General features: G+C 40.5%; 2 protein-coding genes across 3 annotated transcripts in view; both read left to right on the top strand.

Annotated features, from left to right (window-relative positions):
* Positions 1-5,411: 5,411 nt before the first annotated feature.
* Positions 5,412-13,235, top strand: ehf (ets homologous factor). Of its 2 annotated transcripts, XM_034588831.1 has the most exons (9): positions 5,413-5,607; positions 8,345-8,457; positions 8,936-9,193; positions 10,325-10,369; positions 10,454-10,498; positions 10,596-10,658; positions 10,775-10,819; positions 10,906-11,101; positions 12,761-13,235. In XM_034588831.1, the coding sequence occupies exons 2-9, from the start codon at positions 8,355-8,357 to the stop codon at positions 12,858-12,860; spliced, it is 855 nt and encodes a 284-aa protein (XP_034444722.1). In that variant the 5' UTR covers positions 5,413-5,607; positions 8,345-8,354; the 3' UTR covers positions 12,861-13,235. The 2 variants fall into 2 exon arrangements, with proteins under 2 accessions (XP_034444723.1, XP_034444722.1); XM_034588832.1 differs by lacking the exon at positions 10,325-10,369 and having other exon boundaries at positions 5,412-5,607.
* A 4,389-nt stretch (positions 13,236-17,624) lies between these two features.
* The window catches only part of pdhx (pyruvate dehydrogenase complex component X), a 28,325-nt gene continuing 18,136 nt past the window's right edge, over positions 17,625-27,813 (top strand). Inside the window, exons 1-3 of the mRNA XM_034588630.1 lie at positions 17,625-17,797; positions 20,334-20,417; positions 23,821-23,921. Of these exons, the coding sequence (XP_034444521.1) occupies positions 17,662-17,797; positions 20,334-20,417; positions 23,821-23,921 (321 nt within the window). The 5' untranslated portion in view covers positions 17,625-17,661. The remainder of the gene's footprint in view (positions 17,798-20,333; positions 20,418-23,820; positions 23,922-27,813) is intronic.

Raw genomic sequence — 27,813 nt, 5'->3', positions numbered from 1 at the left:
AAATACTCCGCTGCTCCGCTCCCTTCACTGGTTAGCGGTGGCTGCCCGCATCCGTTTCAAAACATTAGTACTTGCGTACCGTGCTGCGAACGGATCGGGTCCAGTCTACATCCAGGACATGGTCAAACGTTACACCCCAGCCCGTTCACTCCGCTCTACTTCTGCCAATCGGCTTGTTGCTCCCTCACTGCGAGCTAAACACTCATCAAAATCACGACTGTTTGCTGTCCTGGCTCCTAAATGGTGGAATGAGCTCCCCATGGACATCCGGACAGCAGAAAGTTTACACATCTTCCGTCGCAAACTAAAAACACACCTCTTCCGACTATACCTTGACTAAAAGTTTAAAACTAACAATTTAGTAGCACTTAAACGGCACTTACTTTGTAGTTTAGCTTTTTTGAAGAAATTGTACTTACTTGATTCTTGTTGTTCTGGGTTTGTACCCTCATGGTTGAATGCACTTATTGTAAGTCGCTTTGGATAAAAGCGTCAGCTAAATGAAATGTAATGTAATGTAATCTATGGAAAGTGATGAAATGTTAATGCAGGCCAAGTAGTCATCAGCTGCTATCTGACATAGTAAGTATATACATTAATATGACATCAATGAAGCCTGCAGTATATGATAGCACCTTGTTCTCCATGCTCAGTAAAGGCTTGTTATAGAAAAAAGATGTATGCAAAGCTCTTTCCCGACAAGAGAGGAAAGTTCAGCTTGGAGAGATATTTTTATCATATATATTCTGTTTCATCGTCATGTTTGTCTGGCAGATATCTGTTAGGCAGATATGCGTATGTACAGTAAGTATCCAGCCACTCGTCTTTTCATGGTATTCAAATTTTTTGCTTTTCTCTGCGCAATTATTTCTATTCGATAGTTCTGAGGGTTTAACATAAGCCCCTATGTAACCAATGGGTTGATTTTTCTATTTGCCATGATAAACTAATACGTTTCAGTTCAGAGACTGGTATCAATATTGTCGGACGTCAAATTAGCAGGTTTCAACATATTTAAATCCAATGCATCGACAATTTTTTTCGGCCATAGTCGGCTTACGATGTAAACATTCAGCGGTCACACTTCAGCGTTAGAGATCATTTTGAGTCCGATATCCTCACTCTCTTTGCTCTATTTGCTCTCAACCAACTCCTGAGTGAAATATCTGGCTTCTTAGCAGCTACATTTTCTACTGTGTTCACCTGCTCTAGTCGATAACTGCTTCTGCTGTTTAGTGCTGTGCAGGTTGGAGATTTTAGGGCTTCTCTGCTGAAAAACACCTGCTGCTTCTGCAAATGGCGCCGATGGGATCAGTGAGAGAGAACCAAGACCAGGGGCTGTAAAACTGAGACACTGAACAAGGTAGTTATGTTTTTAATGGAGCTGAGAGGAAAAAGGCAAAGTCTTTATCATGATTAATCAGTTATTTATTGTGGCAGCTTCGGGTGATATTCATTGTGATACTGTTATTCACCAATAACAAGAATACATTGAGAGGAAATAATAGTATTGATGATAATAATTATACTTTTATTCATATCAAACAAAGCAAGGTAAAAAAAAACGAAATACGTGGAAATAACAGAAATATATCATAAAAAAAACAGTGTCATGTCCATGGTCCGCTGGCTGTTTCAATAATATGACACTGTACATTCATGCTGGTTACATGTACAGCCTCGGTGTGACCTGTCTGTTGATGTATGGTACCTGCAGTAGTTAGGACACTGAAAGACCAGCTGTCATTCATGTCCAGTAAGAACTGTGTCGGTGGCCCATCTGTGTGATGTGTTATTGAACACTTCCTCCATAGCTGTGGCGAAACCCCTACAGGACAGCTAAGCCAACAAACCGGACCTTCACTCCTTGGGAGCCGGCGCGGCCCCTCATCCTCCTCTCTCCCCTTCTCACCTCAGTGTAAGAGCTGTTAATGTATGTTTTACTGTAACCCGCATGAGTAGCACCATCCATAGGTACTGCGGTCAATAACTGTCAGGGAGCGTGTTTCATTGCCTACACATTCTCATATCACATCTGTGTTTTTTTTCACTCCTCCTTTCCTTTGCCTCCAGAGATGCCCAGCAGTGTACGAGACAACAGTGTCCCCTACGGGCTGAGGAGGGATCTACACCCCCGGCTCGAGGAGTGCAGTGCAGTGCAGAGCTCGGGCTCCTGGACACTCTTCAGGTGAAAAGATTCTTTCAACATCATTCATGTGATGCTCCAGCACTTCTTCATCTGAACATAACACTTGTGGGGGACATACCGAATTTGTATGTATTATCATTCCTCATGCACAATGATAAATACAGGCAGCCAGATGCCAGGCAAATGGAAACGGCGGTGTTCAAAAGAACAAGAAAGGGGGGGTTGTGAATAATTCATTTTTCTGTTGCACTCCTCATCACTGTAATTACACAGCCATTGTTCTTTGACAGGGAGGAAACGTAAAATTACGATTTAGGCAGTGAAATTGTCATTTGTAGCAGTAATTGACACTAATAAAATGATTTTTCCTTCTTTCCCCGTGGATCATATGCTAATCAAAATGTGAAGTATTAAAGATGACACTAACGGGCGTGATAAGCAGCTAATGAAAGAGGGGAGGCAAGTGGGACAGTAATAGACATACCCCCGCTAATAAGTTCCTGTTCATTAGAGCATGCAAACTTGTACCCTCCTCCTGTCTTGGCTGTTTCCTGTGACTGACGGCTTTGACAGCCTTTTCCCGTCAAAGGGACACTTTTGACCGCATCCTCACATGAAGCATTAATATATCACACCACCAATAAGCAAGTTATTAGCCTCTTTATAAATGGATCAGGCAGTGTACTATTATTGGAGGAGTGACATAAGCCTCTGCTTGATTCTCTATTTAAAAATAGATTACGCTGTCTATAGTGCCAGCATTTTGATGACATTTTTCGTTGTGTGTCTGGGAGGACGTCGTCTTTCGCTGCCTCTCTCACGATGTCGGGAGGCTGACTCACACAGAGCGGAGTTGATATGACAGACTTTGATCTCTCCCACTCTCTTTCTCCCCCTTCTGCTATTCCCCCAGCGGACTTCTGCATATGTCGACCCACATCCACCCTGAAAAAGCAGAACGAAGATCCATGAAATGAGATGCCAAGTACCAGGCTCTCCTTGTGACATGGCAAAAAAATAAAAAATAAAAGGGAAAAAAGGGTTTGATAGAGAAAGAACAAAAAGAGAAGAAGCCGAGAAGCAGGCCACACTGGTGACCATAATGAGAAGTTCAGTTCAGCGCTGATGGTCGTATTAATCTTACTTCAATAAAAATCAGTGGCAGGCCTTCACAGTGGGACAGCGCCGAATGAAGTTCAGGTCCCATATTGCACCCTGGAGGCGGTTTACCCCTCTCAGAAAAAAGAATGGGTAAAAATCCAGAAAATAGCACCTGTGTTACAAATAGGCAGCAGACGGGCTGCAGAGAGGGCCACAGGCGACTTGTCCTTAACCTGCGCAGGTTGGATGGCGCCGGGGAGTCGCAGGGAGATCAGGAGTTGTTGGTTTTTTACCATTAGGACTTTAGCGATCTGGCGTGCACGGGGAGATGAGGGGGAATAATCGTGCTAACTCTGAATTCCCTCATTACCTCTGAGGCTGAGCTGTGGGCAGGAGTCCAAGTCCCACATGCCTCAGAGAGAGAGAGAGAGAGAGAGAGAGAGAGAGAGAGAGAGAGAGAGAGAGAGCTTCCAAAGCAAACTCAGTGTGGAGAGCACAGAGGCCAGTGTGTTGATCACAGGGATCTATGGAATGAATTTAGCCCATTAATGCCGGCCTGTTGGGATAATAAGATATGCTGTTTAATAGTGCGATGCATGTTTCATTCCGGCTTTCTCGAGATGATTAAACATTAAGACTCAGAGTTGGCCCGACACGATCACGTGGCTCGACGTGCTACTATTAAATAAGAACAAAATAATTGAGTTTATCTGTTTCGGCATCACGTCTTGTTTCCCCTCCACGAGCGACTCTGCTCCGAAACCTGGCACACTTTTCCTCACAGGCCTCTCCACGCTTCAGCCTGTTATACAATTCAACCCTGCTCCGAGTCACTTCAACTATCAACATGCCACCATTAGTGCCTCAGGTCCCGGGAGGTACTGTAGTAGTACAATGCTACACATCGTATTTAGATCTCAGATCAAACATGTTACATTTTGCCCAAACCGCTAATTGGTGTCATGCAAAAATAGCATGTTTGAACTCCCTCTGATCGCTGTGTGTGCAGGGCAACAGCAAATATATATAACAAGGTGGCATAGTTCTGTTAAAATGCTTTTTTTAAACCCGGTTAATTGTGCACAGAAAGTGTTTAGTTTTGATTTAAAGAGACAGGCTCTGAACTTGACTGCCAAAAAAACGACCAAACGGTAGAAATCTTTGAGGAATTTGACAGAAAGCAATGATTGACAAATTCAAAGTCTTTCTATATTGGTACAGCCCTGCAGTGCATTGGATTTGAATAGAAACATGACTTTTTTTCCCTTGTGTATAACACTGTTTGCACTGACTTAGCTCGATGTAACATGTCATTTACAGTGCTAGTTGATGTCCTCCTCAGAGAGAACACATCTTGTGAGTGTCACCCGGCGAGGTGCACGATGCCTGACAGCAAAACAGTCACGTGTGTATGAACACTGGCAAAGAATGCAGGCCTAACAAAGGCATTTTTGTTTCTCCACTCCTGTCATTGTTGTGCCTGGATTTGTAGGAAACATACCGAAGCTAATTATTAACCTGACAGTCTCCGCTCAGACACCTGTGGATCGCTGCAGCTGATCAAAGTTTGATAGCTACAAAGTGAGGTCATCTGTAGTTCCATGGGAAAATAAGCCTATCCTCAAAAGCGATCAACGTATTAAGTACTAACGTATTTTCCAACAGTCTTTTCAGGCACACAGCCACTCATGCTTTTTTTTTTTTCTTCTGCCAGTTCCAGCGACTTTCAAAAAAAAAAAAAAGGGGAAGAAACAAATTCTCTCAGGTCCTCTTACCTAAACTGTCAGCACCTCATTCATCATGATGAAATAAGGAAAACAAATGTTGTGCTACATAATAACACGGGGGAAATTTTCTCTAAAGGTTAAACGCTATTTTAAGCAACCGCACGAACAATGACTATAAGCAATTTAACGCAGCCTCTGTGGGCTTGTGAGTTGTGTTTGGATCCGTGCCCGTGTATACGGCTCCTCGCAAGCGTGCGCTTTTCTGAAAGAGTGAGAGGGAACGGTGCCAGTCGGGGATATAAAAGTTGTGTGTGTGTTTTTTATGTCTGTGTGTGGGTGTTGCATCATGCAAATACTCACCTGATATGAGGCCGAGCAGGTAGCCAATTGGAGCATGATAAGGAAGTTAGGAGGATAAAACAGCCATTGTGGCGGGGCAGCACCTAGTGCGCCTGCATACCTCTGTTGATTCAAATGTTTGGGCAGCAGAAGGACTCGTCTCATCTCACTGTAAACACTGGTGCTGTAGGGTATTGGAATCTCCACACACGGTATTGATCTCTATTCAGCGGAGAGCGGATCTACGTGAGACCTCTGTCAGGCCTGGTCGGACATCACTCTACTGCTCCGGTAGGCTGTTATATTGATGCTGGGAAAACAGCTTTTCAGAAAGAAGGCCGGTCTAATACGCTCAGTGTGTCTCAATGCCATTTCATTTTTAAATTCTGATAACTTAGGGTGCTTCTATTAGCTTGTTTTCGGTCACGGTGCCTGTGCAGATGCGGAAATTCTGGAAAATGTGGAGGAATTTTTCTCACATCATGAAAGATTCAGGATTTGTTTTTCTTCAGGTGGGTTTAGGCCTCGGGCTATCTTGTTCTTGCAACAACCTTCAATTATAGTAGTAAAGAATACGCATGCGGACCATTGTAGTGAACAGCATCGGACATTTGAGACATTTGCTCGTATTCACTGAGAATATCAGATTCGATAAAGAAAAAAAACGTTTTCTTTCAATACTTTGCACAATGTGTATTTACTTCAATATCTCCCCCTGTACACATGATTTTTTCAATGCTTTCACATCACCAACAACTCGGTTGCATTTGCTGAGGCATCAACATCAGATTTGATTATAGGTTAGTATTAAAAGCAATGCGTGCAGTGAAAGAGTAAATTCAAATAGAAAAAGCAATAATCGAGAGAATCTAAACAGGACAAGTTCAATGATATCATAAGGCCAGAAAGGAAACCATCCGTCTTCTGAAGAGTTGACTCGGTGCTTAAGTATCGATTATGTCCTCACGTCATTACAAACCTATATGCAGCAGTGGTTTTTTTTTCTTCCACCATGACTCAGCTAAGAGAATATCGATCACTAACTGTGACTACGTCTTCATCTCCTTCCCTGCAGCACTGCTCCGTGATTGTTGTATTGACGGAAATTACTCGCTGCCTTGTTGATACCTGTTCGGTAGAAGTAAACAACATCGAGGGTTAACACCAGATAAGGTGTTGAAGCAGACTTGGCAGATGATCTACTTTGGCATGAGAGTATGTGTCACCTGTCCGCGGGCAAAAATACTTTGTTGTGAAATTGATTTACCAGGGAAAAGAGAATAAAGGAGATTAATTCCCCTGTTTGTAGATATGGTAGCACAGTATGTACTTCTACAAAATGTGCGACAAGGCTTGGTGTAATTTTGTTAATAACCCAACACAAAGGTGTGACCAGGCTTTCCTGGGAAGTAGGTGAAGTAAGGATCACTGTGTAAAGATTTGGTTTCACTGTGCCGACATATGGATCAGATGTCTCTCATCATGTTGCCCTTTTAGTTTGATTATGATATGATGAAGTCAGCCTTGATTTAGTTGTCACAGGAAATTTTGGGGTCATTTTAGACAGAATTTATTTGTTTGAATTGTTTGAAAGAGACAGGGATAGTGTGAACATCAGAATAATGGAATATATGAAACAAAACCTATAATTGGTAGATGTTGAGCAGTCATTTATTTATGTTGGCAGTTTGTGAAAACTAAAAGATGTTTTGTCTCATGTCTCAAACATTCAGAATCCAAAGCAAGTTCCAAAGAAAACCAGATAGTGTCAAATATGACTCAGCTGTTATGTGTGTGTGTAACACTTCTCCATCTCCGATTGGACAACTCAGTGCAGGGGATGAAATTCTGACAGGCTGTATCTGTTTGAGATGCAAATATGTTAGACGCTGAGGCTGAAGCAAACCTTTATCTTTATGTGTTTAGTGCAAAATTCTGAGTAATAACTGTAGGCGTGCAGCATGAGTGGGGGCGCAGTCTATGAACATTCAAAATAGTAAAAACAGCTCACAAAGAAGCACTTGTGTGAACATTGAGTGTAAACTTGTGAACTGTAGAAAATATAATAACTTCAGAAACATGAACTCAGTTTCTGTTACTTCTCACATTTTGAGCATTTAATGTACTAAAAGCATAGCAGCTCAAAACAGATTTGATTAAAGAGCTGATGGAAACAGATGTAAATGTATGTTTTAGACTGTGTGAGAACAAATAAACCTACTTTAAAGATTTAACTTATCCACTTGTCTGTATTTCAAACACCTCAAATAACCCATCTACTACCAGTGTAGAGTTCTTAGTTACTGTTTAGTGCCTTTTGGTGAATTTTTAAACACAGCCAGATAAATGTTTTAAACTTGCAGTGTAAATGATTAAGAGAGATTTATCTGCAGAAGTAGAATATAATATTCAAAGTTATGTTTTCATTAATCACCTGAAATGAGTCATTAAACACTTTGTCTAGAGAGGAACGTTTTTCTAAATAACCCAAAGACCACTGTAGTTTCTCCTACATAGGGTTACACAAGGGTTTTTCATTTGCCTGCAGTATTCAACTTCACCACTGAAAAGCACTAAATCCAATGCACTGAATGCAGTGTGACGATGAAGGCTAATCCTGAACCTTTCAGGCCAGGTTGATTTGGCCTGTCCTGTTATAATAAAAGTGTAATAATACAAAAATGATTCGTTGAGCAGCTGCTTTACAGATGATGTTCAGTGCTTATTGTGATGACTGACACGTTGTATTTCCTGTAGCTGCTAGTAAAATAACAAATACTAACAATACTACATCAATTTGCTATTTTCAAAAATGACCTAAAAAAAAACTGGGATAATAACATTGATGGACCTGAACATCCAGTTGAATTAAAGAGAATATTTATCATATTTGAAGTAAAAATCACAATTTAACCATCGGAAGGGTTGTATGTTTCACCTTGTTTGTTTGCTCTGTGATTGGATGCCCTTAATCTGTAAAGAATACTGTTTCATTTTAAATGAATCTATTACTCCTGTTCTGCCTCAGCCCCTCAGCCATGGTACATCACAGTTTAGACGCTGCAATGAGCATAACTCCAGTAACCACCCTGGACAGCATGCTGACCACGCCTTGGAGCCCCACTAACTCCTACGCTGATGGTGAGGATATGACCCACACTAACACACATGATGAATCCTGCTGTGAGACTTCCGAGCCTCATACACTCTCCACTGACATGGATCGGTTAATTAAATTGTCAGAAACATTTCCGAAGAATGCCTCAAGAAAATATGCTAATTTGCTCTCAGTTCATCAGTCCCGCTCTCTCGCTGGTTATGGAACGATGGAAAATGAAAATCACTCAACAATTAGCAACTGATGTATTGCTCACCTGGTGAGCCCAGAGCTTAGCTAACGTAAGACATGAATTAGAGATTCCCGACTGAGAAGCAGCTCAGCAGCTCTTTCAGTAAACTGCTCTGCAGATTAATTATTGACAAATACCTTCGGTGGTGGAATTCCCGTTTCCCTTATCAGATGTAAATTTACATTAAAGCTAGATTAATTCACTGATGTAGATGAATACGATCTTTACAGTGTGTTCGTACAGTGCTAACTACTGACGTCTGTCTCCAGTGCCGATGGTGATGTCTGGTTTTACAAGTCGCCTGTGGCCTCACGAGTCCCAGCCTCAGTTCTGGAGCAAGTACCAGGTGTGGGAGTGGCTGCAACAAGTCTTGGACATGCACCAGATCGATGCCTCAAACATTCCCTTCCAGAACTTTGACATGGACGGCCATCAGCTCTGCAGCCTGAGCTACCAGGACTTCATCCGCGCCGCTGGCAGCATGGGAACCATTCTCTTCCACAGCCTCACAGAGCTCAAGTGGAGCGGTGCGTCCGAATGTCTGAGAAGGGGGTGGGGGTGGGGGGGGGGCTAAAAGGGCAAAACAAAAGACGATTATTGGTCCAGATGAAAAGAGGAGCTGGTTTGAGCTTGTTGTGGAGCAGTGTTGATGAAGTGATGCCGAGAAGGGATCATAGAGTCGGTCAGGGGTCACGCTGCCTGGTGCGGGAGAGGTGAAGGAGCGCTCAAAGCGAAGGGGATGATGTATTTGTTGTTTGCTCTTGCTGGAGTGGTTCTTCTAACAAAGCACAGAGGGGGTGTGAAGCTGAGACACAGGCTGAGATTTGAGCTCATCCCCTGTTTTTAAATTGGGGAGTTATTAAAGTAACTAGAGTCCTGAGGCTTCACCTTTTTGTGAACTATTCAAAATGTGGCTTAGAGGAAATTAAAAGAACAAAAAATGTCTGAAATGACAACAGCACATCTGAACTTGATGGCGTTTCACAACAACGGCACATGAGACCAGGCACAACAGGTTTAACCTCCAGGTTGAGGGGAATTTTTAAGGGTAAACCAAACCACAATGCAATGCTGTTATTGTTACTGTCTGCACAAAACCAGCTCAGTATCTGACATTTTCACACAACTGACATTGTTGTACTGGCTGTTGTAGCAGGGTTATAATTACCACAAAACAATTGAGGTCATAGTGTTGTGTAAGATGGATTGTTAGAGTTACAAAATGTTGATTAGAGTAGCCTTGTTGCTTCTGGTTGAAAACTGTCTTGTGCTTCTGTTTTGTTACTGTGAGAAACAACCAGACGAGATGAGAGTGCAAGATGCAATATTTTAATCAAGGTCTCTTCTTTTTCTGAAAGAGAAATAGATGAGAATTACAATAGTAAAATGTTGTTGCACAGTTGGGCTGTGAAACAATGTCTAAATATCCCATAAATGAACACAACTGTTTTACATTACAGTGCTGCATGAAATCTCAGGATGACTCACATGCAATTTAGACCCTAAAGAGGCTTTAATTGTTTGATGTAATGACTTGGTTCATAGATTTTTGATGAAGCATAGTGAATAATTGATCTTCAAATATTACATAATTCTGCTACATTAAATGTTCTGATACATGCGAGTAATTTACATTTTTTCTTCCCTTCCCTAAACAGCCCAGTGCCATGTGGAATTAGGACAGCTGGAACTCAAACCAGAGTGTAAGACTCTCTAAGATATTAGCAAATAAAAACAAAAATTGAAATATAAATGTTGCTTCATCTTACCTTTTTTTTCTTTTACAGTAGATTTCCCCTGTCCATTTCCAGATGTCAGCTATCCACCCGGAGGTACTAGAAATATCTGCTTCATTACAGATGCTATGTTTGAAACAAATCATGTAACAAATGGTTTATTTTTCTCAAATTTGTTCCCCCTTTAACTCAGAGATCTACGATCCCATGATTCACCCTCTCGCACCAGTCGCCTCTCCCACCCCTTCTAGTCCTGGTCAGGCACTAATAATACACCCAACATAAATTCTGACTATTGCATTAACGCAAATTAAACTGTCACAGTTTGAAATCGACATAAGCATTCAAAATGATGTCCTTTCTGTTTCTCAGACATAAAAAGATCCTACAGCCGTCCCCATCAGGTCAGAAAACACAGTAAGTAAGATAAATATATATTGAAACAAATTTCGGAACATATATGTTTAAGCCAACTATTTAACCTACGACCCGACCCTCCACAGACCCAAGGGGGACCCACTTGTGGGAGTTCATCAGGGACATTCTTCTGAGCCCAGAGCGAAACCCAGGGCTGATCAAGTGGGAGGATCGGACGGAGGGCGTTTTCCGCTTCCTGAAGTCAGAGGCGGTGGCGCAGCTGTGGGGCAAGAAGAAGAATAACAGCAGCATGACCTACGAGAAACTAAGTCGGGCAATGAGGTAAGTCTGCATGGCCATCGTACACACACATAGCAGAACAAGGCAATGTTGGTAAACTGCGTCATTTCAATTTTATCCTTTAAGTACATTTATGCAAACTTTCTCTCCAAGCAAATGAAACTTTGAATACATTCAAACATTCAACACATCATGCTACATTCACACAAGGCTAAATTCTGTGAAAAGGGGAAAAAATGTAAACTGCGTTGTTGCTCATTCAATTTACTTAATAGGAACTTATTGGGGGGATCATTGAGAGTTACACATCTAAAACCATTGAACTCAACCCCTTTAAAACCCACATTTACCATTCCCAACCACTGATTAGCTCGAATGGACCCATTTAGAAGAGGTGAATGTTTCACTATTTCCCCAAGTGAACCGAAATGGCCGTTCTCTGCAATAGTCACAGCTTTACCTCCAAATTAACTTATCTAATGAGTTTAATCTTAATGCATGCAAACCATTGGGAACGACTACAAGCGTCTGCGGGTACTGTGACGACAAAGCTGATTTTCTATTTGTGTAGTGCAGCGGGAGGATTCACAGCTTGATGGTGATGATCACCAAACAGAGAAAACAAAAGACAACCAAACAATTTTCTCTCATTTGATTTGCTTTAAATCATTTCACCTCCTGTATGTCTAGTTAATGCATTGTTTGATACATTTTGTTAACTTTGGAAAAATCGTTTAGTGCCTTTTTGAATTATTAGCTAATAACGTTGTCTTTAGATGTTAATGGTTAGCATGAGAGATTTTGAGTAGGAGTTTCAGATTCAGTTCAAGCGCATAAATTAACTGAAGTGACCCCTGTAGTGAATTCACTAAAATTGTTTGAAGTGTCAGTTGAAGTAATAGACCCTCCAGTGAAATTTGGGGATGTGTCACTTGAATTGTAAGAGCTGAAAACAGTAAAAATCTGTATGAGTGTATCGCGGAAAACATCAATGGCCCTGGTGCATGTCTTTGCCAGTTAGTTGTTATTTTACAGTGCATCACCCACGTTGTTTAAATTTCAGATCTGCTTGCGCACATGTTTTGTTGCTATTAAAACGATGTGGGGTGCATTGTTGGCACGTTTCCCGAAACCTTATTTCAAGGAAGAGTAATTAAAGACAGTAATATTCGTCTGAATAGGCGTGTCCACAACATGCCTAGTGTGCTCGTCAAGCTCATGCACTAAGTGAAACCATTTCCTCTGCAGAAAAGTTGTGTCTCTCACAACCAAGCAAATCAACCATTTTAACAGCAATGGATCCACCAAGGTGCAAGTTCCCCTGGGTTTTAAGGAAGTGGGAGATGGGACTCTGATTGGTTTATGTATTTTATGCCCAAATTAACCTAATACATACTCTTTTTTTTTTAACCATGCCCGTGGAGAAATTACCTTTTTTCTGCCACTAGAATTAAGTGAACATGCTCCATAGCTGCACTTGCACCATGAGCTTAAGACCAATACACGTAGCTCGCCCTTTACATTTAAGTGTTCAGTTTAAAGCTGAATTTTCCTCAGGCTGTGCATGTAAATGCATACAGACAGCTGACTGACAGACAGCTACAAAGCATGTTGAACATTTTTGAAATGATTCAGATGATCGGTAACAAATTAATTATTGAAGTTGATTTACTAGTCAGTGCCATATGTCCTGTGTTGCAGATATTACTACAAAAGGGAAATCTTAGAACGAGTAGACGGACGCAGACTGGTCTACAAGTTTGGAAGGAACGCCCGAGGATGGAGGGAGTCAGAAAAGTGATTAATTCATGTTTTACTTGATGTCGTATGTAAAAATGTGACGTTTTATTATGGTTTGAATTGACTTTTTAACGACGATATGTTTGAAGTGTTTACACGTTCTTGTTAATTGTATGTTTGCCTTTTTTTATTCTTTAGATGAACCCCTTTGTTGTGACAATGCACTGAGATGTTGTTTACTGTGCCTTATTGAAAAAAAAACCTTTGCTTATGATACATGCTAGCAGTCTAACCTCAAACCTATTTACTGAAGAATCCGATGAATGAAGACTTGAATGAAAACATGACAGATGCTGGTTTGCTTTTCTTTCTCTCTAAGTCAGATATTTTCTACTGTTCAAGTCCCAAATGAGTTGATCCAAAATTCAAACACACATGTTTGATCACTGCATTAACACAATATGAATAAGGATCACAAAAGAATGTGCTTTTAGCACCGTGCAGCATTGAAGTAAAGTGTAAATATTAGCAGAAAAATAACTGCAGATAGGAAGTTTGTCTTTCTTGGCTCATTTCATTGTTTGCTTTCACTAAGCTGAAAAGAAAGTGTGTAAATGTTTGTTGATGTTTATTATAAATAAAGCTTGTGATCTTTTTTATTTGCACTTCTACTATTTGACTATCTGATTGTGTAAATCAGGAAAAAGACGATTCCTGGGACTTTTAATTGTTACGACAGTAGGATATTATCCTGATAAGTTACGCTGTATAAATCAGCATTTGGGCTCCAGTCTCCGAACCTGTAGAGCAGCTGTTCTTTACCAGAGTTGATCAGTAATAACTGTTGACACAGTGTGACTCAGATCTCAGCCACATACACTCAGAGCTAGTACTGATCATTCCGGTTTTTTTAATCATTTTTATCTATGTGAGATGCCACACAGTTAATCCCTTGCCAGTGCGTGCCGTAGCTGCCAGTGCGTGCCGTAGCTGCCAGGCAGGTTCTTGATGAACCACATTCATCTCGATGGTCCAACAAGATTAAAGCAGTGTCAAAAATAAAAAGGCTCCTTTCTGTGACCTGTGTTGGCAAATCTGGGTCTAATCTTCACTGCGGTATCTTGATTTGGTTTCCCCTCTTTACATAACCTGCCGTTGATTGGCACCACGTTCTGCTGTTATCTGTCCTGCTGGCTTCTAAATTTACCCATCGTCACATGCCTCTGGATTCTGTCACTCTGCTCTGACACGCATCGGGGTCACAAACTAACAGCGTGACGACCGGAGCTGAACACAGTGATTTTTACATTGCACAATCCATAATAATGAGGTTCTGTTTAATTTCAGTGGCGGATCTAGGATTTTTCTAAATCCGGGGCCATGAAGGGGCCACAATTTACACAGAGGGACCAATTATATGTCCGACATCTATGTACTACTCCTGATTCAGTGAGGTGCACATTTAAGTAATTCCTTGTTCACTGTTAGCTCTGTTTTTTTTAAAGAATCCTGACAGGACAGAGACACTTCAGGGGGCTATCAGATTTCAGCTTGGGCCAGTGCCCCCCTGGCCCCTGTTGTATTTATCTATAAATATTATACACTAAACATCAATATAAGACCTAAGGAGAATTTCTTCAAATATTTACGCTGATTTTTTTCTTTCTTTCTGTGACACAACACCGTCTCTGATTAGAGGAGTTTGCTGTAATTTTATATGCCGTTGATTATTGGATAAAGTAAACAGAATTTTGTACAGAGACAGAGTCGGCGACGGCCCCAGATCGGCTTGAGATAATAGCGACTGATTGCCGAAACGAAACAGGCAGGAATCGGGATTCAAATTAAAGTGTGTATCCATCATAGCTCATTGTTTAGATACTGTGTTGTTGCACTTCACATCGAGCAATCACACTGTCTATTCTCTGGAGCAGCACTTGTCGTGACCCAAATGTATTTTTAATTCAAGAGATTAAACAAAACTGCGACTATTGTAGGTTTATATATTTTAAAACGCTTCAATAATGACAGCGAGAAGGAAATTATGTTTGATAGCTGTGAAGCAAAGTGCCACAAACAAATGAGGTGAAACATTCTGAATATAATTGTGTATTATTTAACCTTCACCTTCATTTGGCTTCAATTCATTTGATTACCATAATATTGTGTAATCATACCTGACTGTTAATAAAGCACAAATTGGTGAAAATGGAAAGTAATGCTAGTTTCCATGGAAAGATCAGAAGCACAGAAGCGCATTGAACTTCTGAAATCTGGCTTTACTTTCAGGTTTGAATATTGTGCGTGCTGCTGTGATATGGGAGCATGTTTGAAATGACCAACCGAAGATTAGGGAACAGTTAGGCAAATTGCTCGGACTTATCGGGCAGCTGCGACGCAAAAAAGACAGGAGCTTGATTTTCCTAGCCCACCACTTCCCTGTGAGCGCAAACCCCAGCTTTACATACCCGGGAGAGATCATGTCAGCCACATACATTTGATTCAAATCCAGAGACTTTAATATGCACAACACGGGGTGATGTGAGTTTTACATGTTATTCTCTGAGCCTATGACCTATATGGTTCACAAGTGTTGGCTGCAAGTAAGAGGACGATATGCCAAACCAATGTGGGGAAACAGTTAAACCAGTGTGACGAGAAATGCCAAAACTTGGTTGGAGGGCACATGGCAGCAGGCACTGATGGCACGTTGGCAAACATGCACCCAAACCAGTTGTAAGAGATCTGGGAAGGAAGACAAACACCCTTGTGCACCTGAGAAGAGTTATTTAATCCAACGGTCTGGGTTCTTTGGCGAGTTGTTTCATTGCACAAGGGCAGCATTATAATGTGAATGGCACCGACAGCTGTCTAGAAAGATGACAATGATATGTAAGAAAATAAACTGAAGGCCTTCTACCCTGTTTGTTACACGACAGGCTGCACAGTTGAAACAATTGGCGCCTTTGTTTTGCCAAAAACAATACGCAATACTATTCCATGATTGCATTTATCTCTTATAGTCAGAGAAACGCAAAGGCTGCTTTATCATGAAAAATGGAAAAAAAAGATTCAATCAGATAGAAAAACAGGGAAGTGATGGAGGATAGGTAAAGTATGGGCCATGAACACAGCCAGCTGGGATTCTGTGTCTGTCCCATGCCCCATCAGTAGGACTATTGTGTCTCAGCAGATACACAGGCCCGGCTTATCAGGCCCCCTTATCACTTTCTCTTCACACTCAAATGGACCTGCAGGCGATCAGCCCCAACAGATTGAGTGAGTTGGACAGATTAGAACTGTGCCAGTGATGCCAGCTTTGCTTTCTGTGGGATTGTGTCGCAGTTCTCTGCCCATTTAGAAACAACTCACCACTTTATTATCTTATCAGAAAAAAACAACATTAGAGTGGAGGTTTAATGGTGAAAACTAAAAATAATCCCAGATGTCTGGATGCACTTGTGCTGAATCAGCTTTTAAGACTCAAACAATTTATTTTGCATTTACATTAAATAAATACAAAATAACCATGAAGTCACTGTGCTAAGATAAACATTTAATAATCATTGTTGCAATTTACCAAGTTCCCTGAATTTTTGATGAAACAGAAACCTAATATACAAGGAAGCATAATACATGCACGATAAAGCAACAATGGTAATTCCAGCCTGTAGTGAAGCCGGTTTCCTTCTCGGATTTTCCCCGTGTGCTCTTGACAATAATCTCACTTGATTTCCTCTTTGGCACACAGAGTCAAATGAATGAATTACTTAAAAAATTTATGTGTAAACTTTTATGTCGTCACACATGATTACTTCATACAAATTTAAACATATGAGGTTGCATGTGCTGGAATGTTTTCTCTCACATCCTAACACAGCCACTACAGCACTTTCACATCTTGACAGCAATCCCATTCTTGGTCAAAAAAAAAGAAAAGAGAAGTAAATAAAAACACGTGCTACAAAGCAGAATGTATAATTGCATCCTACCAAAAATTAATTTATTGATAAATAAAACATTGTAATCAATATTAATTTAAAATTCTTTTTTGTATTAAAATAGATTCAGTGAATTCATTAAATGTTATATGCATGTATTTAGATGGATTTGGATATGAGGATATGGGATAGGAAGAAGATGTGAATCCTTCCCCACTCACAAAAATGCTGATTTATTAGTGTTTTCTTTTTTCTCTTTGGCATCAAATTAGATTTTTATTCATGGAATAAACACAAGATGATTTGAATATAATTTGTCTTCTTTTTATTTTTTGACTGACGTTTTAATTTAATTTGTAAAATGTTCTTTCAGCAATAACAATAAAACAGATTTGCTCTAAAACACAACAAGAAGTTTGGGATGGACTTAGAGTTATTAATAATATGCTAACTATGAAAAGTATTCTCGTTTTTACATGTAATGATCAGGAATTAATGATTAAGTTTTAGTACTAAATTTCCCTCGGGATCAATAAATGATATCTATCTATCTATCGTTCTAAAGACCATAACTACTTTCTATAGGAACCTGTGTCATCCACCCAGCAGGGGGCAGTAGAAATCTGAGCACTGGTTATTCTGATCATTTGAAGGCAACAGAAGAAAAGAGGGATGGTCCTCGAAGGACCCAAAACAGCGACTTCTTTTGGCCTAGTTGTTCATATTTACATTATTTAGAAATATATTTTCTGTGCAAAACAAAAACAAACCGCGATTCACCTTAGATGTTTTAAAGTTTTCTAGAGTCTATTATTGTTTTAAAAATAATTATCTTTCATCAATCATCCCTTCCCTCACCTCCGTTGATTTACAGTCAGGCATTTAAACGGACACCTCTCACCGAGGGGCGAGGACGACAACATGGCGGCTTCCTTGCGTCTGGGTCGTCAGGGGATTTTATTCGGCCTGAGATTGTCTCAGTTTAACAAATGTGTGCGGAAGACAAACCCATGGCAGGAGCAGGTCCGACGCTTCTTCTTGTCCCCGTGGGTCCTCGGTGAGTGTTGGCGGTCAAACAGAAGGATGACACGTCCTTTTCTCCCCTGACATTCACCACCGTCGTTAGTTTGGCTAATGGTGTGATTCGGTTATAACAACTAAACAACAGTGTGGTTAAGTGTGAAGACTGGTGTGACGCAGGTAGTGTTGTTCAGGTGTTGTGTAGTTTGTGTGACAGGAGAAGAGAAACGCAATTAAACATCCCGTTCCTATCGTAACCTGCTTGAAATAGACGTGAACTGCCTCCAAACGACATTTTTAAGGTTGTTAGATCCAAGTTTTAAATGGTGGATTTTAGGTGATTTGTGTCACAAGCTGGTTACAGACACTCATAATGTGTCAAGGATTAGAGACAGAACCTCATCGGTCCATCCACTGTTTGTTCAGCGTTACACAAGTCTCTCTCTCTCTGTGTCATCTGTCATCATCTGATACCTCTCAGGTTCAACCAAGTTTGTTACAGTTCAATGTCAATTTATGGAGTAGTGGTAGTAACATTCGGAGGTTGTTACTTTATAACATTTCTATACAAACCACTACAGTGAAAAGGTGTTTATAATACACTATTATTCTATTGCCTTTTTTAAAAATATGTTTGATTCTCTTTTCTACCTGGTTCTGATCTGCCTGCAGCTGTAAAAACAGAATCTCCCCAGTGTGTGGATCAATAATGTTTTATCTTATACTTTGTTACACTACTAAAGTAGATGTTTCCGGTATTTGTACTTCAGAGTATTTATTATTCTGACAATCTTTAAGTTCCTACATTTTAACACAAATATATGTACTGTCAACTCCTGCCAGAGGCTTCAACAGGCTTGTTACCTTTGTTGTAATTCATTTGAGGTGAATTATACGTAATTTTTTTATCATCGAGCGCTGCCTTTCCCACATCAAGACACATTTCAACCTAAATGGACAACAATGCAGAAAAGACGATTCATTTTTCTGCATCTATCAGTGCATATCAAGACTAAACAGACTAGAGGGACAATCAAGTGTAGAGAAGAGGCGTGGGACAAGAAGTATTACTGATAACCTTGATAACGTCCACTGTTTTTTATTTTATTTGAAGTAAGAGTGCTTCAAGTTAAAGTGTCTTTGAACTTTGTTATTGTGACATGTAACTTTTTTCTTTTATACTTTTGAGTATTATTTCAGAACCTGTACTTTAACACTCTTACTTGAGTAAAAAGGCTGAAGCAGTACTTATACTTTAACTTCAGTCTTTCGCCACAAGTATCTGTACTTCTACTTGAGTAAAGAATGTGTGTACTCCTACCACCTCTGGTAACATAATTCAACTACTCATAGTCAACTCACGTCTAACAATTGTGTTGGGGAAGTGATTGACAATGATTTCAACACTTGCACAGAACATATTCAGCAGTTATGTTGGTTTTCAGATTATAAAGAAAATATAAAAAGTGAGGGTAACTCCTACTCAGCTTCTTTATATACACTTCAGGTTTTGTGATATTACCAACTATCCACCAGATGGCAGCATCACACAACATGAACATAGACCACATTCATTTTTCTGGAACGTTATTCACCGACAGGATGCGAAGGCAGCAAACACCACAAGCCCTTAAACACCTGATGTACTTTACTTGTTTTTTTTGTATTATTTATGTTAACATAGCCAAACTGATTCAAATATATTAGTTATATTTGTAAGTACTGTTGCAGTACATTTAATCCTGGAAGAAAAAAGTTGCTGTGTTGACAAGACCACATGTCAGGAGCATTTGTCATTTCATGATTTATTTGATTAAATAACATCAGTAATGCACAGCTGAGAGACGTAAAACCTCAGAATAGCTTGTCTGGCAGTAAATTCATCTAGAGTCTGTGTTGAAAAATCTACAAGCTGTGCCATATCTCAAGGACATTTGATTTTTCAAGCCTCTATCATATCTATATCAATTTCTCTCTCTATACATTACATATCTGTGCATTTCACTGAGCGTATAGAATTCACTAGACAAAGGGGCATTTCTTTGGAATCGTGTCATGTATGAGCAATTACCCAGACTGGGCTTTCATCTGCAGCACTCGAGGCTAGCTGTAGTGAAGCTCTGAGGCCACTGCAGCTTGGATCTGTGCTTTCCTCTGGCAGCCTGAAGACACAGTGTCCAACACGTTGCTCGCAGCCAGTTAAACTCTGGCCTCCTGAGTGGCTGCAGCTGGTGACAGTCGGGGTCTTTGGTGGCTGCTCAAAGGCCTGCACGAATACGAGGACCTCTGCAGCCTCTAGTGTCTTGTCAGCCACAATCACAAATTATATAAGTGACCTGCCAGCGCTCCTCTGTCATTGCCTGAGGCCTTGTTGCAGCCAAACACTGCAACTTCTGGGCATGTTGCTTGATTTATTTTGACATACACATAGCCTAGTTGAAGTTGAAGTCCTAGTTGTGGGAAGATTATGAATATGTTTTTTTATGGAAATACTTTTGCTTTATTTTCCAGCCTGATGACCCACGACCACTGCCTCGGTTTAAGTTAACTGTGATTCTGTTTCTGTCCTCTAGGTGGCAGCCCACTCAAAGTGGAAATGCCTGCTCTGTCCCCCACCATGGAGGAAGGGAACATTGTCAAATGGCTGAAGAAGGAAGGTAAAAGAAACAAATTACATAATGGATTTAATTACGACTTCATCATCACACTCTTGACGTCTCTTAACTAACCTGCTGAACCTGTTGTCTGTTATAATTTCTTATCTAAAGGAATGGATGGCTTACTGTCCTTCTCCATGTATTTGTTATTATCTTTTGTTAACTCTAATAACTTTTAAATTCTCCCTCCCAGTCAAAAAATATATAATTCCAAGAGTCTCCATCTTTTTTCATCGGATCATAAAGCTCAACATTTCTCTTCCCACAATGGCCGACCAATAGTAGTCATTTACTCTTTGACACCACTTTCCTGTCAGGCAGAGGCCTGTGCAGTGAAGCACCTGAGGGTCTCTGGTGGCTAATTGGCTCAAGGAAGCGCGGTAGTCACTATTCATCACTGCTTAGCAACTCTGCCTGGCCATGCGCCTCAGCCACTCTCTCATTTATCAGGAGGTATAGCAGTCTGAATTCTGATTGGCTGCTCTGCCGTGTTGCCATGTGCTTCTGTGGCTCGGGGTGAGATGTGTACATGTGTTTGTAAGCGGGAAGGGGAAAGCAGGATAAATAAATTCTCAGTGACAAGCAAAACGCATCCGGGATGCTCCTTTCTGCCCCCAGATTCATCATAGAATTTTATGAGAGCTTACAAAACAGGATGTATGTATCAAGATACTACTGTGGAATCATGTTTCAAGTGGTTTTGAAGTTTAGAAAAGCACCTATCGTCTTGCCCCCTGAATTAGAATTAGACATGAAATTAAATATTTTCTCTGGAGTTGTAAAAGAACCTGGTTTTAAATGAATGCCCATTTTTGACATTTCACCGAAACATTGAAATAAGATCAGCATTTTGTTTTGGTGGAGTTATTTGTGCAGGAAATTATGCAATAATGATATGATACCTGCTGTGAGTAATGTTTACATAGTTAAACTCAATTTCACAATGTTAAGTGCTTCACACCATTTGTTTACTTTTAGCATTTCCCTGCCCAACAATATAAAGGATCAAGTAAAATAAAAGGTCAGTGGTGGGTTCAGTTCAAACAATGCGTGAGCCGTTTTAAATGCCAACATTCTCACTGTGAAAAGTGATAAAGCTACACTGTCTATATTTCACCATAATTTAAGATGAATTGACACAAGTAATGTACAGTATGCTTCCTTTACTGACCCAAATAGCAGAGAGCAGTCTATTTTTGTTGTTGTTTTTCCCACTTCCTTTCTGGCAGAACAGAGGTGAAAAGGCTCGGGGTCGCATGTTTAATCTTTAATATTGCACATCACACCTCACCCCCAGGGTCATATGGTGTTAAAGCCTCATACAAATCCAATCTTGACTCCACTACTGCTTACTCTCAGGGGCTTCCAACGTCAATACTGCCTGTGCTCTTTCAACCTTCCCCCCACCCATCCCCAGCTACTCTTCCCTTGACGCACCCACTTTCCTTCCCACACATCTCCCAACCCTAAACACGACCCTATATGCACATGTCTGTTTCAATTTAGCTTTTAATTTGAGATTTCACAAGGTAATTTTTGCTTTTGTCATATAGCACTCCGCTGATTTTTCCTGCCAGAAGATAGAAATGTCCCCAGATGTCAGACCTAGATGATCCTTGACCTTTATCTAATATACCCTTACCTCTCTGCTTCTTAATGAATCGGCATATGTCACGAAGAGGATTTGATCACCCTGTTCATTACCTAGACTGTCTAAATGAATGCTGGGGGCTATAATGTAACCAAAGCATTCTATTGATTCTAGCATTTCCTTTTAAAATGAGCTGTTCAGCTGACAATATAATTTGTCCCCTACCATCCCTCTTGGCTGATAGATCAGGATTTTATTGGACTCCTGTATGTTTTCAGTGGCCCTGCAGAGGCCCCACATTGCAACACTTGCCATAAAAAGAGATTTCCGCACAGTATAAGACACTAGGTAAATATAAACATAATCAAAGAGGACGGTGCAGTGTAGGGATGCCGTTATTGTTGTTGTTGTTACTATTGCTGTTGGTGTTGTTTTTCTCATTAACCGCCCTTGCCTGATGCTAACAACATCTTGAATAGTGTTCCAGTCCATAAACCTGGTTTGGATGGGAACAATAAATCAAACGTTCCCTTCCAGACACCATGTTTGTTTGGGGAGTAGCTAATGAACACCATCGTCTTAAGTCAGACACACAACCCACTAGTCACGTTGTTTGTTTAAACTGCTGTCTGTGCTGTGTGGATTAAATGTAACACTATAAAACATTGTGACTTATTTTGTCTCCGCTTGAGATATTTTTGCGAGAAACGACTTACTGCTAAAAACAACAAATCAACGCAATGCTGGACAGTCGCGAAAGTTTGTTTTGTTTGGTTAATGAAAAGAGGAGCTGGAATAGAAAGATCTGTGTGGGGTTCACACACATGGGATATGTGATAATCCATTTACAAGTATTTTCAGATTTTTATATTCATGTCAGTACAGGTCGCTAAGCTTTAAACCTCAGTGGTTCCCATAGCAGTCTATCTCTCCTCACAATAGGGTTAACAGTCTCCTGCTCTATGTGAGATGACCTGCTCATTAACACACGCACATGGGTGTCATCACTATAATGAGACGATTTGCACTAGTTCTGGACTTTAATTTACCTTCGTCACACCACATTAGTGACATATTGGGATTTAATGTCCACACAGTCCTTAAAGTGGAGCAAGCTTCTTTTCCTCAGCAGACTTGTTATCAGGCATGCTCAGTCAACTTGCCCGTCACAAATTTTGGTCAACAGACCAACGGTTCTGTTGAACCCTGAACAGTAGTTTGTCTTCTGCTCGTCTTTTATGTCCATGGGAACAATAAGGTCAATTTGTCTCTGTGTCTTCCTACTACAAGCCCATTTGAGCTGCTCCACTAAATGTTAAAAAATGCATGTATGAGTATGGAAGAACTGAAGCAGTGGCTTCTAATTGCCGTCCTTTTCCCACTACTAAGCAGATGCTAATTTATTCCAGCTCTCTCGTGTGATAGACCAATGGGACTCTACTGGGACTCCACGGATAGGCAAAGATCTATCCTTCTATCAGACACGCTACGTTTTCGTATCTCACATTCTTTCCCATGAAACATTGATTAGGCTCTGCCTTTGATATGTCAGCCTCAGCCAGAGCAGATATTCTTCCCAAATAACCTTTCTGTCTCTTCAATGGAGTCCTTTCATTCTTATTGCAACTAATTTGTTCTCTGTGTGAAAAAGTCTCAGTGAAAGTGCAGGTCTTTGCTGCTGGTGATTGTGATTCATGCATTTATTTCCAACCAGAGCTTAAATATTTGATTTGCACTTAAAACCTCTCTAGTTAAATTCTTAGTGTTTGTGTTTTATTGAAAGCTCTTATACGTGTTTCTTTATCTCTTCAGGTGAGGCTGTGGCAGCAGGCGATGCCCTTTGTGAGATCGAGACCGACAAGGCCGTTGTTACCTTGGAGTCTAATGACGATGGTATCTTGGCAAGGATCTTGGTGAGTGAGCAAAACAAAAACCAAACCATAAACCTCCTCTGCATGAGATGATTAGATAACATACTTTATTTGAAAAACAACAGGTTGTACTTAAAGGTTCAGTGTGTAAGATTTAGGTGAACGGGATCTATTGGCAGAAATTTAATATTAAATAATCCTATACGCTTTCACTAGTGTGTTATTATCTAAATTGTACGAATTGTTGTTTTCTTTACCCTAGAATGGGACCTTTTTAGTTTGAAATACTTTCTATTAACATCAGGAGCGGGTCCTGAACAGGAAATCAAACATCTTTTGAGTTTTTTTTATCACAACTGAAGGCTGCCACAGGTTCTCCTTCATGTTTGGAATGGGAGGGTGAGGGGAGGGGTATTCAGCTGCAACATGACATTTCACCACTAGACATCACTAAATCTTACACACTGAACCTTTAAGCCTTTAGTGTGGCTTGGGCGTTACCAATTAAGCAGAGGGTTTAGTTGATTTCAATTTTATTTATTAACATACACTTAACATAGTAAGATCAAGACCGTACCATTGTATAGAGAAACACAACAGTTTCTAAATTATGTGTTCGTATCAGCACCAGGTTGTTTTTGAGATCAGTTTTTCTGATATTATGCCGTCAAACTATGTAAAGACAGAAATTTATTTGAATATAAAATGAATTAAATAACATAACCATGCACAATGTAGAGTGTAGTCCTGTTAATATTTGTGTGCGTGTGTGTCTTTCAGGGTTCATTCTTTGCATATGCTAATTGGGTACACTTGTTAAATGTGTTTTCTCTATGCAGTGACAGCAAAGCTTTGACAAGATGTCTCCAGTGACAAATATTTCTCTCCCTCCATCCCCTCGGTTGTGCTGTTTGTTGTTTGAATTTTTAATGGGCTGCCAAAGACAGAGCAATCAGTTGTCTTTCATCAGTTTTCCACCACATGTTCATTTCGCCAGCACCGAAACAAGAAGAGGTTTTATCTTCTTTTGCTTTTTGACCGATCTGCAGGAGAGCAAAATGCAGTTGTAAAGTGTGAGGAAATAGATTAAATTATACAAAATGTAAATCCACTTTCTCAGTTGATATTTAGTTGTTTGTTCCCATGCATGCACAAGGACCGAAAGCCTTGCTGCATGCCACAAAGAGCCTTATCTAATAACACAACATGCTCCTTAGCTGTGTATTTGGACATGCTAATGGTCTGGTGACGCCTGAGTGGAGCAGGGTTTAATTGGCCGATGTGCCTGTTTGTACAACCTTAACAAGAAAAAGAAACATGACGGGCAGATGAACATAACAAATGCGCATCGAGATCCATTTATCTTGAAGAATATATAGTGCTTTAACATGCTCTGTCACACATGTAGAGGTGGCTAAATTATTGAATTAATTATCAGAGGGATGAGCATCCATTATAAACCATAGGCTTGGGTCTAATTTTTCCTGCTTTTCACTCCACCTCACTTCCATTCTTCCACATTCCCCTACTCCATCTTTGTCTTAGCTAGTAGTGGGGATGAGGTAGTTTCCATAGCAACCACCCAAGAACTGGGGGTAAGGGCTTCGCTGCTGAAGCTGGCAGAGAAAGATGGTCTGCATTAGATAAGCCCCCTAGCTGTGTCTCTCTTTGATAGAGAGGATGCGTATATTTAATAAGAGAAACTGCAGCTTGTGGCATTATTTCTGAGATCTGTACACTCGCACATACTTGGCATGGGCAAAGTGGCATCTGCTTTGTCTGGGTCAGAGTACATTAGCCCACAGTGGTGTAATTGTGGCTCTTTAAACACCCACTAGGTTTCTAATTTAAAGGCTGTCGCAATTACCCGCCTGTGGCCAAATGCCTGGACATGCCGCAGTAGACGTGGGATTTCCTGTGCTCCACTGGGATTATTTATGAGGGTCAAATAGCACAATGGCCCTCCACCAATTTCCAACCATGGCTTTTGGGGGTGAGAGAATGGGGGAGGGAGCCTGCTCATACTGGGTTGTAATGGTTGGGGGAAGGCAGCACCAGCACCATGAGCACACATTACTATATCTCATCATACTCCTATTGTGTGGCTCTACCCTGACCCGAGGGCTTCAATCTGAAAATCTGCCTCGGGTACAATCAATCATAGCCTGTAGGAAATGACAAATACATTTACAGCACATAGATGCACATAGCTCCTCTGTGTTCGAATGTATTTAACATTTAGTGCTGCTGAGGACGGAATTGAGAGAACACAAGATGGATTCATGGGTAGGTGTATTTTGGATGGAGTGGAGATTGATATGAGGAATAGATGCAGTAGGTGGTTGAATAGATGGATAAATTGATGAAGATATCCAGCACATTCAGCGATACTAACCTGTCACTTTCCCATTCATCAGCTCCTTTCCCCTCCTCTCTTCATCTCCACTCTTTCATCCAGGTGATAAATTTAAACACCAGCAGCTATGTGTCCTCTAAATCAATATTTTTTTATAAATCACTCTCTAACCTTCTGAGGTCAAAATTGGTGGCGAAGAAGGATTTATTGTCAATACTGGAGGAATCAGGAAGACCAGCAGATGAGCCGTTCAGATGTTACCATGTTAACAGTTGTATTGCCATCACTACATCGGAGCTGTCCTTATCCTACAAAGTCACGGTGGCTACATACCATCAGATCGCAACGCTTCTAAATGGACAAATGCATCTTAACATTAGCTTGTCATCTTGTATCTGTATCACAGAACGTCAGAGTGCGTTCTTGCAGAGGTATTTTGTACCGTCCTCAAGTTGCTATCTATTTGGCCTCTTAATTCAACCTGGGGTCCTATGGATAGGGCAAGAGAGAAAAGTAAAGTCTGCATTTTAATACATGTGTGGTGACTTAGAATTTTCATACTTTACTCTATGTATTGTGTCATCCTGGACAAAGAGAGGCCTACATGTAATAAAGGTTTGTTAATAAACCAACAATATTGCAGTGATGTGGTTAGAAAGCTGAACAATAAAAGGTCTAAAAACAAAACTTAAGAAAAAGAATAGATTCTGTAGTTTTTGGCACGAGTTGTGTCTTTGTGTTTTATATTACAGTGGGCCGGCAGACTACTGCTGCGGACATGAATGATGTTGCAGCTATCTTCTCTGTGTGATATCTGTCATGCACTATTGATCAGAGACAACCCATGTCTCATCCCCCTAACCACAATTTTGTTTTTTATTTCCTGTGTTTATTGGCACGCTGAGGTTGAGTCTGTCTTCCTGTTACAAATAAACCTACTCGCACACTAAACCACCTTCCAATGCCGTTTGACCATGAACTGATGTCCTCTGCAACGACTGAGTGACAAAGCTGGAATTATCCAGTTTTATGGAATCTTTCAAAAGCTTCACAGCATCCAATCAGTCAAAGTTGAAAGAAATGTTAGTAACTGTTGAGACTAAGCTCAATATAACTGAGCCGTTTAGACTCTCAGGGGACTTGTATGATAACAGTTTGGTGATAAGTAGGTTAAACCTCATGAAAGGTCTAGTTTGACTCTGTAATATCATTAGCCTCGCTGATGGGCTCTGAAGAGGTCCCTTAAGAGCCCCGTCTGAACGCTCAGACTTCATCAGGGTCTTTCTCTACTGTCATGAGGCCATTTATGTAAAGCTTTCAGGAAAAGATGGCTGTGAGGATAGGTCATAAAGATCAGGAGTTACATGTTTCCAAAAAGATTTGATTCCTAAGAGGCCTTCCATTCACGTAGCAGAGCTAGTTTCATTTTAATTCCAGGCTATATATACACACTTTAAACTTTCTGTAAGTTACTTAAGGTCTGAGTCTACCCAGTTACCTGTCCAGACCAGTTCAGAGTACAGCAGGGCAGTAAAGAATTTAAAGTGTCTTTTTAAAAAAGGTTGAATTTAACTACTG

This window comes from Hippoglossus hippoglossus, chromosome 6 (assembly GCF_009819705.1).
Source record: "Hippoglossus hippoglossus isolate fHipHip1 chromosome 6, fHipHip1.pri, whole genome shotgun sequence".
Taxonomy (NCBI): domain Eukaryota; kingdom Metazoa; phylum Chordata; class Actinopteri; order Pleuronectiformes; family Pleuronectidae; genus Hippoglossus; species Hippoglossus hippoglossus.
The sequence above is the reverse complement of the archived record's forward strand: the minus strand, read 5'-3'. Positions and strand labels throughout refer to the sequence as shown.

Coding starts and splice junctions, on each gene's coding strand:
- ehf (XM_034588831.1), top strand. CDS start 8,355: ATGGTACATCACAGTTTAGACGCTGCAATGAGCATAACTCCAGTAACC. Junction 8,458..8,935: donor CACTAACTCCTACGCTGATG/GTGAGGATATGA, acceptor GTCTGTCTCCAG/TGCCGATGGTGATGTCTGGT. Junction 10,499..10,595: donor TGTCAGCTATCCACCCGGAG/GTACTAGAAATA, acceptor CCTTTAACTCAG/AGATCTACGATCCCATGATT.